General features: G+C 31.8%; 1 protein-coding gene across 1 annotated transcript; it reads left to right on the plus strand.

Moving 5' to 3' along the window:
* The first annotated feature begins 40 nt into the window (after positions 1–40).
* Positions 41–15,475, plus strand: LOC148270587 (LIM homeobox transcription factor 1-beta-like). Its single transcript, XM_088242372.1, has 5 exons — positions 41–200; positions 1,340–1,530; positions 6,324–6,471; positions 12,190–12,345; positions 14,669–15,475. The coding sequence occupies exons 1-5, from the start codon at positions 41–43 to the stop codon at positions 14,830–14,832; spliced, it is 819 nt and encodes a 272-aa protein (XP_088098498.1). The 3' UTR covers positions 14,833–15,475.
* Positions 15,476–17,293: the final 1,818 nt, after the last annotated feature.

Here is a 17,293-nt window from a genome sequence, read left to right on the forward strand (position 1 = left end):
TCTGGGGTGTGGTGAGCGCGTGGCCGCCGCCGAGCTGGTGATGCGCGCGCACGAGGCCGTGTTCCACGTGCGCTGCTTCGTGTGCGTGGTGTGCGGCGGCCGCCTGCAGCGGGGCGACCACTACGTCCTCAAGCAGGGGCAGCTCTTCTGCCGCCCGGACTACGAGAAGGAGGTGGAAATGCTGCAGGGCTACGCGCAAGGTACGAACCCGCCGGCCAAACGCACTGACGTACAGCGAGGAAGTTCAGTGCTTCGGGTGATCGGAAATTAAAAATGTTTTCTTACACGCGGTATAAAATTCCAGTGTCTAATGTGCAGCTCGCCCGGCACATACCGCACACCGCATTTGAGGACACGAGTCTCATTGTGGCGTTTACATACACGGAAAAATTGCTCGTTGCCGAACAAGAAAAGCTGCCCGAAGGAGCTCTTTGTGCTGATAGAAGATAATCCAACAGACTAACCAGTCGGTTTTATGTAGTGATAAGTCATAAGGACGCTATCGTACCAATGAAAGCAGGGCCCCAAATGCCGAACACACCTTTTGTACAATCAAATGCAAGAAATTTGAACATCAGAGCAAATGCGGAGAAGCTCCTAAAACAGGCCACAGCCGAAACATCCCACCCGATTCTTTCATATTACTCGTATAAACATGCCAACTTTATATTTTTCTTTGAATTAAATTTAGAGTTATATAGTTTTTTAAAGGTGAACCACTATATAACTATACATTCAAGGTAATTATAAACCTTGTACATTATAAGCAAGGTGAAAAATAATACAACTCCTGTATGTATTTTTTTTAAAACCCGTCGTCCCTAAAATGAGGAACTTCAGCCCTACGGGAAATTGGATACAAAAATGTTTTCTTGCGCGAGGTAAAAATAAAAGCTTTAAATTGTACGGTAAAGTTTCAAAAAAATGTACGAAAAAAAAATTTAATAAAAACGCACTACTTCAAATGACGTCACTGGTTCATATGAACTATCCAATGATATGAGAGCATTGAAGAATATCCGGTTTGGTCACCGTAAACGAACCAATCGGAAGAACTGTCATAGAACAACCTCTGACGCCACACGCGGAGTTTTTTCAGAAATACAAAACTTAAAAAAATTATAAACCTGATAAAATAATTAAAAAACTGTCTTAGTTTAATTTTCTATTAACAAATAAAAAAAAAAAAAAGGACACTGAACTTCCTCATTCAGCTTGACAATTTTAATTTCGACCTGTGGAGAAATTGTTCATATCTTACTATTAAACATGTAATAAATTAGTTCATTTACAGCTGGCCTACACGATAGTAATTTTGATTATTCTTCCGTTTTAGGAGAGTTTCCGTGCGACGAGTACGTAGCAGCGCGGAGCGGGGATGGGCGCCGGGGTCCCAAGAGGCCCCGCACAATCCTCACTACCCAGCAGCGCAGGGCCTTCAAAGCCTCCTTCGAGCTGTCCCCCAAGCCCTGCCGCAAGATACGGGAAGGGCTCGCCAAGGATACTGGACTTAGCGTGAGGATTGTTCAGGTAAAGCGATATAATATTCTAAATGAAATGAGATACTTGACGCTTAATTATTTGGCTAACAAAATGAAGATACGAAAAATAAATAAATTGTTTTTAAAGCGTTCCAATAAAAAAAACTATTATAATATCCGCGCTATATTTAGTATAAAGAATTCGCAAGATATTCATTAAACTAAGTGTGAAGATTGGTTCGTTTGATTACTAAAATTGTGTTTAAGTATACATAATTATTGGTCATGTACTTAGGTGCCTATAAATAAGTTATCATTTTCAACACAAATATAAATATAATAATTTTTTTCTCAAAAAAAAAACAAACAAACCATCACGCTGTTTTCCCGTAGGGGTAAGCAGAGAGGAAGAATGCCATATCACTCTGTCTTTCATGTATACCTCGTTTCCTCTACATTCATACATCTTCTCATGCACGCACGCAGATTATTCCTACTCTTGACATGTCCATCTTCAAGTATTTGATGGACTTGATCGTGCCGTGTCTTTCTCGGTCTTTCTCGTTTTCTGCATCCATCAACATTCGCATCGTAGATCCTTTAGCCGTTCTTTCGCTGTCCATTAGCTCTACATGTTCAAACCAGCACCCCTTTCTTGAGTATGTCGATAATGCACGTCTTAGCCTTACACACTTCAAGGATCACGACATTTGTGCACCTATCATACATCGTTTTACCACACATTTGCCTTAGGGATCGCATTTTGACAGCATTTAACCTACTTTCATCATTATTTTTACAATTCCATACTTCACTCCCAGACATTAGAGTTTGCACTAGAACTCCATTGTAAACTGCTAGTTTTGCCTCCTGCGATAAACATTTGTTTGCCAAAGTAGATTTCAGTGCACCGTTCACTCTGTTCCCAGCACTCACCCTCCTTTCAATATCTTTCTCAGTCTTTCCATCCCTAGTAAACAAACTTCCCAGATACACAAATTCTTCTACCTGATTCAGAATATCTCCGTTCACACTGATTTCACATTCTTTAAAACTTATTTTTTTAAATCAGCGTTAAAATAATACCATTTTTCAAAGATTACTTAAAGTGGCTACATTTGACCTTTACCCCGTCATTTCTATCACGTGATTGTCCAGTGGATATGTAACCACGTAATTTGTTTGCTGATTCGTACTCGGAGCTTCTTGTAAAATGTACAAAGTTTCGAATTGAGGAATAATGGAAAAAAAAAAGTTTTTTTTTCATTGCCTCGGGCGTTGCCAGTAGGTAAAATAAATAAGATAAATCTAACCTGCAATAATAGAGGTTTTTAGCTCTTTTTTCATAAAGATAGACATGTAAAAGAATCTTTAAAAAATCTATATTCAAGCAAAGGCAGAATGCAAAAGTTATCACTTCAACCATCCAATAACAGGTCATAAACCCATAATCTACTCTAAAAGAAATTATGCACCTCTGTTGAAATATATCTGTATAATAAATCACATTGATAAGTTGGTTCTAAGGGGTTACCATTTACCGATAACGTAATTTTATAATTCACCAGCAGACCCGACAGACGTTGTCCTGCCCGAACGTGGGCTTGCCTGCTGAAAGCTGGTTCAGCAAACACAAAATCTCAAAAGAATCGATTTTTTTTATAAACTTTATACTAAGTGTCATTTAACATTGAGATCGCAGCGCCACCTACTAGGTCCAATTGTTAATCTTAACCATCCAGGGACTCACTAAACATACTAAAAAAAAATATCAAAATCGATCTAGCTGCTTAGGGTTCCGTGACATATACGCGAACAGAAGAATTATATATATATATATTCAGATTAATAAAGAAATAAGAACCTACGTTATTTATTTTTGCATTATTTGAACTATTTACATATTCGTAATACGGGTTAGTTTTTCGTTTCACCTCCTCATGTGATTGGCTAAGAGTCCTCGTCGTGTTCAAATCAAAATCGTGCAAAAATCACTGCTCTAGTGACATAATCAAGGAAAAAAATACGAAAATTCGAGTTAATGAAGAAAAATCAGACCACGTTTAACCCTGAGCCCTCTAAAATTATGACACTCAACTCATGGTTAACGCGAATTTAGTCATTATTTAACCGCCAGCCATTTATTTCGAAACCAAAAGAAATTAAAAGAAAAATGCCTGTTTGCGTCGTGAAAGCGTGCAAAAACTGGCAGGATTAAAAGAAAAAAACTTTTCATTGATAAGTAGGTACCCAGGTACTTGTTAAATTGCATTCCAAAACTAATAATTATTTATATTTAAATATTAAATTAAATTAGGTAGGTATTTGTTTACGTTTGAATTCGAAAACATAAAATAATTCATTTTCGAATAAATAAATATTTTCATAAATGTCAAACTCTGGTATTTTCGCCAACAAGGGATGTAGTTTATTCATGAATGCGATCATCAAAAATGTATTGAACGCCAGTAAATATTATTTTAGAATAACCGAAAATCCAGTAAAACGAAATAAATGGGAAGAAACTATAAGAAATTCAAGGAAAGAATCTGATTGGGATCCATAAAAATAAATGTTGTTTATAAACATTAAAAAAACAAACTTTCATTTACAGAAAAAAAAACATCCTTCAATTTTCTTTTGTATATTATGAATTCTCGTCGGATGTAATCCCGGTAGAGCGATAAGTAAAACGTTTGTGATCCTTACTTTTTTTTACTGATTATGTTGAACATTTTAAGATCTACGAACATCCGCAGCGCAAAGCTCCTTACTATGCGAAAAATCGCACGTACATCAGTTGAACCATTTAAGGGGAGTTCAGTGACATCACACGTTCCAAAGAATTATATATATATATATATATATGTAAATAAATCACATTGATAACTTGGTTCCAAGTGGTTACCATCGTAATTTTATAATATTCATATTCAAAATTACTATGAAAAATGTATTTTTTGTATTTTGTTTCAGAGTTATAAGATCAACTCATATTATGTTCATGTTTTTTTGCTTTTGCGATGCGATTATAGATTATTTTAAATAGTATGTATAATATTTTATTTTGTTTGCAAATCTGTATTGTATTGATTACCACTTACTTCATTTAGTTGTAAATATATTTAGGATTTTATTTTGACCAATTTACGTTACTTGTCTAAAAAAAAAAGCGAAATTTCATTCTCAATAATGCAGAAAACGTGTTTTATTTTTGTATCATTTATTTGTATGTTAATAAAAACATGTATTTGTTGTTTATAATATAGACAAAATGGTTTTCACCTTTTATCCATATACTGGAATAAAATTATTATCTTAATTTTACTACACACAAAAATGTAAAAATTGATTGAATCTGAAATTATGACAAAATATTTTTTTAAAAAATCATTACTTAAATCATTAAAAAAAATAATTACATAGAAAAACAGTTTATTCCAAATACTCGTAGAAGAGTTCGAATTATTTGTTTACTATTTTTGTGTTCAGATAATGTTTTCTATATTAAATCTCATAATGTATGTAAATTTATATCAATTAGTCACAACTTCTTTTGTGTTTCAGTACAATCATTTAGTTAAATAAATCAGCAATATTTGTATCATGTCCAAATGTTTGTAGAATCACTGGATTCTAATAATAAAATTTTGACAAATATAAAATGAGATTTTTATTTCTTAGTTATATTTGTAATTTTTTAAAATTTAATGTCCCGCGTTATTTTTATTTTTTTTTGTTTATTATCCATATATTTACTATAATTAAAATATTATATTGCTACAAAAATTCGCGATGCTTTTCCAAAAAAGAAAAAGCCTTGCGCATAGTAAAGAACATTGCACTTGAAATTTTATAACTATTGAAAATATTTATTGTGTGTGTTATTTGGTAAAATTTCATATTAAAGTTTGGTAAGGCATCCAAAATAAGATATTTATATTAGATTTAATTCTACCTTTCTTAAAAAATATATCATAGTGTATAATGTGACGCGTTTCGTCTTGTCAAGACATTATCAAACTATTATTATTATAGTATTATTATTTTTAGAAATTATTTTTCGTATACTTTGTAAATATTTAAGTAAGTTTGATAATATCGTAACAAGACAAAACGCGTCACATTGTACACTCTTGTATATTTAAAAAAAAAAGTATTAAATCCAATAAAAATCCCTCTCAAAGATATTTTTCTTCTATGTTGCAACGAATTGAGATCCCAATAAAAGCATTTTATTTTTGGATACCTTACCAAATTTTAATTGAAAATACGAATTTATTGTATATCAAAATACTCGTAGGACATAATAATTTAAAAAATGTAATATTGTATATATTATTTGTAAGTTCATATTCACAATTTTAATCATATTTGAAAACAAATAATGCTTCAATCTCTAAAATTCTCTCAATTTCTGTTGTAATTTGTTAAATAATGTTGATTTAATTAATTTTTTAGTAAGTTTATGTTTAGTATACATTTTTTGTTCTAGAAGAAGATTATTGAAATCTTTTACTGCGTAGGTTCACATAGTTATTTAGCAATAATAAAGTATTTAAAATTATTTTGTAGTCTTAGGGAGATAAATGTTTTTTTGTGGATCTTATTGATAAATTTGATGAAAACATTGATTAAATACCACGGTTAAGTTTTATTTTCTTGTATTGACCAACGAGCGCTTTTGCCTAAGCACGTATCTTAAGGACCATAGTGTATATTGGATTCAATTTTGTTTTTGTGTTTATTTCGATGTACTTACATAATATAGCTGATTATTTGATGTTGGACCCTAGCAGAGTTTAATGCTATGGTTTTTATGTTTTATAATGTGATTTCTAGGTCTGGTTCCAAAACCAAAGGGCAAAGATGAAGAAGATTCAAAAGAAAGCGCGCGACAATAAGGGAGGATCAGGAGCCTCTAAGGACAGCTGCGATAATAGTGACGGAGGAGAAAAGTCAAAGATTAAAATAAAAGAAGAAGATCAAAGTAAGCATTCCATTTATTTATTTTCGTTCCTGATAAATTTAAGGTATGAATAACTTATATATTTGTTTGTATGGAGCAGTTTAAGCAGGATATTTGAGGGCATTGGAAGCAAAGATAGCAAACTCCCGTTTTGCTGTTTTCAAGAAAAATAACAAAAACTGCTACGCTAATGCCTAAGAGAGTCTTCATTTTTGAAATGTTATTTTCACTGAACTTAAACTTTAAGATACTAATAAATTAGCTTTAATAGAAACACGAATTTAAAAAACTTTCTTAATATTTGTCTGGCACGGTCATTTTGAATACATAAATCTCAAGCCTGTCATTGGTCGAATAAAATGGCTGATGGATATTGCTGAGCTTCGTAACACTATTTTCAAACTATCAAAAGGAAGATTTTAAACTACATTTGTAAATGAACTCATGATTTTTATAAAAATAAAGTTGATAAACTACAGAATGACATCATAACAAAAAAAATTTTTTTTTGGAGGTTATTATGTATTATGTGAGACTTGTTGCAGTTATTAATTATTAATTGTGTTAACAATTTAACGTGTATAATAGTTTAATAAAAAACAAACAAACACTATTTTTTGGTATAAGTAAATATAAGCTTCATTTTATGTTTTTTCGTTTGTACATATATATTCGCCGTATAACTGTTGATATTCCAAATTTTAAAAAAAGGTTTAAAATTTACCATATTTCTGAATTACAATCAAATCGTAATAATATTATTTATCACAACACATGTTTAAATAGGTTTTGCATTATATGACGTAATTTTTAACAATCAAAATTCTGAATAACCTTTCTCCTATTCACTTATTTCTATAAATATACTTTAAAGGGTTTTTTTTTGCTTATGCATCCACAAATACGCACCCTCTCACACAAACATTCACTCGCACACGCACACGCACACGCACACATGCACAAACATTTACATGTGCACTAGTGACCGACCGAAACAAGATTTTCAGTTGAAACCGGAACCAAATTACGGCTCCACTTCTAGTTTCGGCCGAAACAGATACAGAAACTTATTAAATAAGTTTAATATCTTCAAACTTACAAACCCCCAAATGAGGCGTTTTTATTGTTAAACCTTACGAGTTGATTAAAATAAGTGTTAAATAAAATACACAATGAAATAAATGCCAAAAATGTAACATGACAATTAACAAAACTTGACGATTGAAATTCGAAAAAAACTAAAGGTCACAGGTCACGCGGCCGAGTCACTAGCCATAATATAAATGCCGCCTGGCCGAACGTAAACCGACACATCCCGACCGCGGGTTTTGGCTGGGCCAAATTTTCGGGCAATTTTGGCTGAAACGGAAACCGCGGCCAAAACTTGTTATTATTGGCTGAAACCGAAACCGAAACCGAAACTTCGGTCGGTCACTAATATGTATACTTATACATATTATGTATTATTATTAGTTATTTACAACCCTCCCTGGCCACAAAATTGAAATATTTGGGTAAATCATAAGAGCAAATATTTATAAAAAAAAGATAGACAGTGAATTCTTTGTTAGCTCTAGTATTGTTAACTTATTGTAATGGCTAAAAAATTCCCCATAAAATAACAAAATGCATTTATTAATTTAAGCATACATGCATATTTTTTTTTTCTTTACTTGTTTCTCGTATACGTATTGTTAATAGTTATTCGTGTATTATGACATGAACGGAATAAAAAAGTAATCTACTCGTTAAAAACTAAAACAAATTTCAAAGGAAAATAAGAAAAGTTTTAAATGGTTTAAATCTGTCAAACGGCTACCAATTCTATTTGTTTCATTTTCATCAATTTGAATTTGAGCAATAGCAACCAAAAAAGTATTTATAAAGCATCATTAGTATAAACTTAGTAATCTTTGTTAGTATACATTTAAATAAAATCGTGGTCTTTGTTTTCTTTAATTTCTTCGATTACAATTTATGAATAAAAATGTGTTTTTTAAATAGGTGATTTTTATAAAATAATTAAGTACATGTGTATGGTGAAGACGTTTTTTACGAAGAATTTTTTTTTAATTACTTTCCAAGTGCTACCGTAATTATAGGCCCATGTTTCAATCTACAATACTATTTACGGTTCATCAAAAAACACAATAAAAAATCCGAACTATGAACAAATAACTAGACAGTGTAAAATATTACACGATATAAAATTTAATCTATTAAAAAAAACTACTAATTCATTTATTTATTTATTTAAAATAGTATATATTATTTTTTGGAGACGTGAGTCCCAATTCTATGAGACTGAAGTTCTGTGTTGATTTGAGACAAATAATTCATTTAAACAAACGAATCACAACAACTGTTACATAAAATCAGAAATATATTTAAAAAATAATAAATGGCATATGAATATGAAAAGAACGAGCACAAACATTTATTTTACATAAAAAAATAATAAGATGTGCCTACGTTATTAGTATTATAGAAAAAGTTACAAAATAGTGTACAAAGTTGAAAGTATCAATAAAATGAAACATAGCATCAGTAAAAATAACAATTATGAAAAAAAATCTTTGGTTTAAAATTTTATAAGGAATGTTGAAAATGATGAAAAAAGTTATTACGAGTAGTTTACAAGAATAAAAAAAAATGTTTACCATGATGATTATTTTTTGTTAAAACAACATAATTTATGAAATAAACTATTTTAACTAATAGGAAATAAAAAAAAATCTCTTATTTTTCTAAATAATATCCAGATTATAAATAACTTTATTAAAAAATAAATAAGTCTAAAAATAACTGAAAAGATCAATTCGTGACTAGCGTGGAACCACAAACCGGTCCGATCGAATTATTTTATTGATTCTAATAGAAACATTTTGTCCATTTCAAAACTCGCGTTGAAAAGACGCCCTTTTGGTTGGATGAGTATCTTGTTATCTTTGGACATAAGTGTGATGCGATGGAGTGGATGGGAATATCCTTCGTCTTCCAAATTGCAATATCTCCGCGCTCCGGTAGGACGCGTGCTCATTGAAGACGGGGCACATGGTGGTGAGAGGGAAAACGAAGGGAAAATAATAAAGGCCATTCTTGCGGTTGCTGTAGCAACGGGCCCCCTGTACACCGAAAGCCGCCCACACCCTTTATAACCCCCCGCCCCCTGCGAAGGAATCCCCTCCCCGTACATCGCCCAGCTTATTGCGTTTGAGGTAGGTACTGTTAATAAATAACGTACCAAAGGGATCGTGCTGAAATTTCACTCGTCTCATATTCTAATTTCAGTGCTACGAGACGCTTGCATCGCGCGATGGCGTTTTAAAAAAATACCTACGTCGCTTCACGCCTACCGAAAATTCAGCAATTCAAAGGCTTGACTTTTCTTCGTACAAACGAATTTCTATATTTTCTCACTGGATTATGGCACCAGAGCAAATTTTTTTTTGCACACTATAGATATTTACCATTGGCGTGTCTTCATTGTTTTGCTTTTTTGATAAATGGTTTCTTATGAGAGCTAGGACCATCCAAACATTAGAAAAAGCGCCTATTCTTATTTGTCGTTTTCAGACGTATGAAAACAGAAAAAGTACCAATACAGAAAAAAATATTCTGAAACTCTTTAAAAAAAAAAAAAACAAATCGGTTCAGTTTTGGGGTACGGTAAACAGGACACAGCGAAACGTCGATTTTAGTTAGGCAAAATCAGTCTGAGGTGCAGTTGTCCAAATACCTATTCGTTAAAATTTTTAGACACCGCCTACCCTTTTAAATATATTGTAAGGTAAAAAGTGGATCCTAAGACAATGCTTATTTTTGCAAAACTGCAAAAGGCGCAAAAGTCCTAAAGTTGATTTTTTTTAAAAACATTTTTAAAACATGATACACTTAACGTTTCTACCTCTCAAATGGAGCAAAATATTTGTGTAGTTTACCATATTTTTTAGTTTTATCCACTAAAACTAAATATCAAAACACACTTTTTTGATTTCATTTATTTATTGACAATTCTTGATAGAATTCCATTGTAATGATGTAATAACTTATATTTACATATAAGTTATGATAATATAATATGAAAAAATGCTAATTGGCCAAACAAACAAGTAAAAGTGTACCAAGTATTTTAAAATTCATAACTTATATGTAAATATAAGTTATTACACCATAAAAACATACGCTCGGGCGTTCACAGTTTTTGACTAAGGAAATAAAAAAGTCCTTAAAAAAAAGAAAAAAAAACAGTTTTTGAATAAAATGGTTTATTATATGGTACATCAACATATTATTATTCACAAATTATTATTGATTTTATAATTTATAAAATAAGCTGTTTGTGCTAAGAAGCCTCAAAATAGAGGCTAAGCAGTTTATACATTTATTTTTATTTTTTAAAACAGATATTTTTTACCTCCCGGGTTTAGATTGATCAACTTACATCATCATATCCCTGTCCGCACCCGAAGGTGCCTAGGGCACTTTATTAATTTCATGTGTTTCATGAATGTAAAGTGACCAGCCGTTGCCCTTTAGGGGCCAGTCAGGAGCATGAATTTTCGCAGTATAGAACCACCTTTAAAAAAACATTTTTTAAATCTATTTTAATGAATGTTTTTTTTGTCGACCTCATGGTGTAATGATCAGCTCCTACCATTCAAGAGGTCTTGGGTTCGATTGCCGACATGGTTTATATGAAATATTTATTAAAAATGTTGTATTCGCACTAGAATATTTCATAGTCACTGGACTGGTACCGGAAGCGTAAGACTAATCATCTTACCACGATATAACAAAAATGATCAATATACGCTGATGTTGGTGTACCAATGCAGTGCCCTATGCACTATTAGGTGCGGAAAGGGAACAATGATGATGAATGATATTTTTTTTTATTACAATCTACTTTTATAATTTTTTAATGTTATAACTAATTTTACAAAAAGAGACAAGCTCTTGTGCTTGGAGGGTGACTTAAACTGTTATATTTATTTAGTGATTTGAAGTTATATAATTCCGAATATACAAGTTTATGAGGAAAAAAAAATTATACGAAATAAAAATATAAACAGAACGTAATAATACAATAATACTTAGGTATTAAAATAGAATACTGTTTTTATTCGGGTTCAAATAATAACTATAAATTTTCTTTGAATTTATTTACTGATATACCTATTAGTTTTAATAGTTTTTAGTTCATTTGGGAGATTATTGTAACTTTCTATTCCTTTGAAAATAAAATAGTTTTGTCTATGACTTGTGGGGAATTTCGACATTTTGATATTATTTTAGTATCTGAGTGACTTATTCTTCTCAAATTGGTTTATTCTTTCGCCTTTGTAAATTTGTATAATTCTTACTTATTTATTTATATTCAATATTTTATGTCGACCTTCCCAGGAATCGATCCCGGACCTCAAGAATGATAGGCAAATTTACCAACTGATACACTTCGTGGTGGACCTATTTCCACTCGATTGCCTTATTTAGAATTTTTACCTGAGAGCAGTTATCGAGTTGAAAGCACTTTTCCAGGATTCTGGTTCTAATTCACACACAGAACAGCATCCTTAATCCGCCCGGACACAGAGATTATACATTTTCCCTACATAAATCTTCCTTACCTTATTATCTATCCTTTACTAACTCTCCCAAATACCTGTCTAAATCATTCACCCGTCATCCGCGTTGAATATCGCTGGCATTGAATTTTGACATGTCAATTTTTTAAAGGTCCCCATGCATTGTCAGCATTTCTGAATGACTCATGCAGCGATACAGAGGCTGCGGATCCTGACCGACACTTTCTTCCAATCAAAGAAGAGATTACTCCAGACGAGAACTTTTACCGAGACAGCAGCTCTCACGGGCCAATAGGAGACTTCACTGGTAATCAATTTTTAAGTATTATTTCTAGCGACAATAAGATGTGCCAGTCTTCCATTACTTGTATTTTTTTAAAACTCTTCAGCTAAGACCAAGCTTGGATACCAGCTCAAGATCAGGATATGGGCTAGTCGGAAGACATTAGCAATTTGAAAACACTCGCTATCCGCTCAGTAGCCAGGCTCTTTGAAGATATAGGCTTGAAGAGGGAGAATTATCACAACGATCACAACGGTCAACCTTATACACCATACACCACTGACTCCAATTTTTCAGAATAAGAATAAGGCTAAGAAAAACTTTTATATAACTATATATAAATTTTATTACTATCTACTTATTCAAAACAAGTTTTCATTTATAAATTCCGGCTTTAAAAATGAGCACATACAGAACGACCCGAAGTTGGCATCACGTCATTTGGACGTCACACGTTATGACTGGTGACTGCGCTTTTAATAAAAAATTGCGGAAACATTTGGCAAAAAGACGTCATACTCGTCGTTAGGGCGCGAAACGTCTCGTTTACGGGTAATTCAAAATATGCATATTTTAAACCTTTCTAGAAAATTTATCAGACGTCGCGCGAAAAAGATACACACCGTTATCAATTTTTGGCATATTTAAAAACAAAAATAATTTTAAAAAACGTAAAAAGACCCTATTATTTAATTATGGTGCCTCATGAACTATTAGATGCGAAGTAGGATAGGAAATAATTTGAATGAGAGGTGGTCCTTTATTTCTGTTTGCTCTCTTAAAATATTTTGAAGAAAGAAAGAAATAAAAGTCTAGTACGCTATAATCCACCCTAAAGCCATTTACGTCATATTTTGTTCATATTCGAAGACCGAAAAAGAACAAAGCAATAATATCTGTTTCAGAACAACGGTATTTTAATGTGACTTGTCTCTCGAGCAACACGCCGCGGAATTTTGAAAAAATATTAAATTTTATGGAGCTGTTATATTTTATCTGTTTTCAAGATTTTATGTTTATTCAAAGCTATGTTGGAAAATAATTTCCCAGTAACTACTACCTAGAGATAGCTAGTTGAAAATGAAAATAAAATACAATGAACGTCACGAAAATTTTTAATTAATTTTCAACTATATATTATAAAAAATAATTTTCAACTACATATTATGATATTCATTTTTTAAAAGCTACGTAGTAGAATGTTTTTATTTAAAAAAATGTTAGTAAAAAGTTGTAAGTATATAACCACTTACCGACATCTTTTGATTTACCGTCTCTTCGTCAGGACACTCCCTACATTTACATGTAAATACGAAAATCATCGGCATAGCACATCTTTTTCAGCTATTCCTTTTCCGTTCAAGGCACTAGACTTTGGAATGAACTACCTCTTCAAATTTAAAAAATCTACCTTCTCTAACCACTTTCAAGAAACGCATGAAACATTACTATATAGCCTCAGAATCCTGAACTCCCTGTATTTTTACTGTTTTTTTTAAATATATATTTTTATCCTTTTTGTTTCCTTTTTCTCTCTCATTCCAAACTATTTATCTAATTCCGCATTCCTCATCCTTTAATATTCATAACATAATATACTTTTTAAAGTTAATATGTGCATGCCTTATCTCCCAATCAAAAAACAGCTGTTATTTTCAATCAGTTAGGTTTTTTTATGCTAATAATTTTGTATTTTCGTACAAATTTTCGACCAACTCTTCTTTTGACCAGTCTGTTTTTTGGTTAGCTGGAAGAAATTGCTTTTAGCATAAAGTCCGCCAAATTACTTTTCTTTGTACTTGAAGTTTTAAAAATAAATAGAAGTCAACAGTCACCTTCGCAATCCCTACAGTATATATTACTACTACTATTACTACCGTCATGCCATTTCCCCGTAGGGGTAGACAGAGAGAATGGACCGCCACACACCTCTATCCTGGCATACATTTCTAGCTTCTTCCACATTCATACCTTTTATCATACACGCCCTTCGATTCTACCTGCTTTTGACAAGACCAAACTAAAGATTTTGGTTTATCTGATCATGCCACGTCTTCCTTGGTCGTCCTCAGTATATTTTTTTATATAAATTTGCCAAAACATTTTTTACCATGGACAATTCATGGAATGCGACAACCCCGGTTTCTAAACATGCACTAATTACATTTGATTAGTAATCAGTGGTTGTTGAAGAATTATTACGATGTAGGGAAGTAACGGGGCTCAAGAGCTGAAAAGCAACTTGTTGGTTGATTTTAAGGCCAAATGGGGAGCCAAACTGAATCGATATAGATCACAACCCGGTGCAATTATTTTTTTAAATAAAATTATTATCTGTAATTCATAGGTATGGCTGAAAAAATGGAGGGTGGATTCCTGCACTTCCCTTACGGCGGGGCGCAGCATCTTCAAATGCTGGGAGCTCCGCCTCCCCTGAACCCCATCGACCGTCTCTACTCAATGCAGAACTCTTACTTCTGCACAGAAGATACATCTATGATAGAACCATAGTCTAGAGCACACCATCACCTTTTAAGAAAATGAATTGACTTGAGATTTAACAAAGCATAAATGAGACAAAATGTCAATTCCGTAGTTTGCTGCTATTATATTGTATAACCAAATAGATAAATAAATAATTAGTTTTCAAAAGTACTTTTAAAGTTTAAACTTATAAACCTATGTACCAGAATAAGCTCTTTAGGGTTTATCGAGGTAAATAAATATCTCCACAAGACGTAGATTTTATTGAAAAACTGAACATGGAAACCTAAGTATTTATGGAATTTAAATGACCACTTAATGTTTTAACATTTGTGTATATATAAACTATACGCATATCTTGTGAAATACCTATTTCATTTAATTACATCAATATAATTATTACATAATTAAATGAAGGCATTTTGTTGTTCACAATCGTGACACGAATTCAAAAGGTACATTTTTTCATGATTTCTTCCAGTATTGGCTTTCATTAGATAATACATCGGCTTGTAACTTACCCCGCAATTTGACACCGGTAAGTTCGGGGAAAGGTATAAAAAACTACCAAGTCGAAAGTTCGAAAGCTATTAAAGTCTTCTATCGAAATGTGTGGGCCTTTTATACTAATAAGTCATTTAATTACTGTACATGCCCACCTACCTTGCACTTGTGCGATGTCCGGTGTTTATAATTAGAATAATAATTATATCTTGCGAGCTTTGCCGACAGAAAAAAAAATTACGCTTTCAATCAGTTATGTATTTTTTTTTACATTGCGAATATGAGAAAGCATTCTAGCATTTTAACATGTAACAGTCGGCAATAGCCGACAGTTACCTACTAGTAAAATATTTTTTTCCTAGTTTAAAAAGTAAACCCATTATGGTTTCAATGACACACCAATAGCTTTTTAATGCCAATCCATATTCCAATCTTAATAAAATTAATTTTAATTAAAGTAAAACATATTTTAATTACTTGGTTTTAATTTATACATCGAATCTGAATTATTTTTAAATGTACACGTACGTTAATTATTTTTTTTATCAAATATATCTAAGTGTTTTTATTAAACATAATTATTAAGTTTTCAAAATTAGAGCTAATGTTTTTCTTGTAAATATTATTATGAATAATTATGTAAGATTTTTAGCTAAGTATTTATTAACAATTTTTACGTAGTTTATTGGCTAAATCAGAGGTTAACTACACACTACTCAACTTTTAATATTACGTGACTTAAATATATGGTGAACATAATTAAAACGGTATTTTGAGAATTGTTAGTACAAACAAAAAAAAACGATTTCTTTACTTGGCTATTTATCACTTAGCTTACATTTTTGATTTAAGACACGCGTAATAGTGTTTATTTTTACTTTACTTTAAGTTTAGCAAAATTGTGTTTGTGCGTATTGATCGCCTTGTAAATATTCCTCCATTTTGTTTTTTTAAATTTTGTTAAATACAAAAAACAACAAAATTATAACCGGAATGTTTTAAGAGAAAATGCGGTGGCAGAGAAATTGGTTGGATAGGATTTTCTATCACTCTCTACCAGATGTCTCCCCGATATTGCGCGAAATGAAATCTGCACATTGGACTGATAATGCCTAGTTAAAATCGACAAAATCGAGGTTTCATTTTTCGTTTTCCGCACCCCAAAAGTCAATGGATTTTGTTTTTTTTTTAACCAGTATCAGATTTAAATTTTCTGTGTCTACCTTTTCCGTTTTCTAAAATTATTTCATATTTGTATACCGGACGTCCGAAGACGGCGGATAAAACTGGTCCTAATTCCCAAAAGAAACAATTTATCAAAAAGCAGTTTTTGTGCTAATTTTAAGGGAGAAGATACGGGATTAAGTTTGTATGAAGAAAAGTCAGACAGCGTTTTCTCTTAGGTTCTTTATTAAAATATCTTTATATTTAGCATCAATTTTTGTTTTAATATTTTTAAATGTTTTTATCGACACTCAGTATTTATTTTATTATAAATAAATGACATATTGTAATTATTAGCTATCTAATTAATCACTGTTTTTATTTAACTTTAATACATTTTATATGGCAACTAATACCTAAATAAAAAAATGCATTAAACGGGAACTTCACAATGCTTATTAATTTTTAACAAAAAATATTTTGAGTATGTCCAAATAATCTTTGTTTAACCTGTTTTATTATGTATAAATTTATATCTCTGTTTAGACAGAGAGCATTCTTGAGAAGTCGATATGGAAGTCTAGGCATAAGAAGTTACTTTACCGGTCATATCTGACTTTACACGGTTCACTTTACACATGTTCTAACATTCGCAATGTTTCAATTAATAATATGTTGACTTTGGTGAAGTAAAAGAGCTGAAATCTTTATCGATGCGGTGAAATTCACCTGGTTGAATTCTTATATAAACTTGAAAGTATTCACACAGGCGTTGCTCAGTAAGCGAAATAATTTAGTCAGATAATTCTCAACCACGTTA

This window comes from Micrasema longulum, unplaced genomic scaffold (assembly GCF_059751315.1).
Source record: "Micrasema longulum isolate JH-2025_06_02 unplaced genomic scaffold, ASM5975131v1 h1tg003715l, whole genome shotgun sequence".
NCBI lineage: Eukaryota > Metazoa > Arthropoda > Insecta > Trichoptera > Brachycentridae > Micrasema > Micrasema longulum.

Excerpts from the sequence above, each read along its gene's own strand:
- LOC148270587 (XM_088242372.1), top strand. The coding sequence starts at position 41 with ATGCGCGCGCACGAGGCCGTGTTCCACGTGCGCTGCTTCGTGTGCGTG. Across the intron at positions 1,531-6,323 it reads TTAGCGTGAGGATTGTTCAG|GTCTGGTTCCAAAACCAAAG; the intron begins GTAAAGCGATAT and ends TGTGATTTCTAG. Across the intron at positions 12,346-14,668 it reads GCCAATAGGAGACTTCACTG|GTATGGCTGAAAAAATGGAG; the intron begins GTAATCAATTTT and ends TGTAATTCATAG.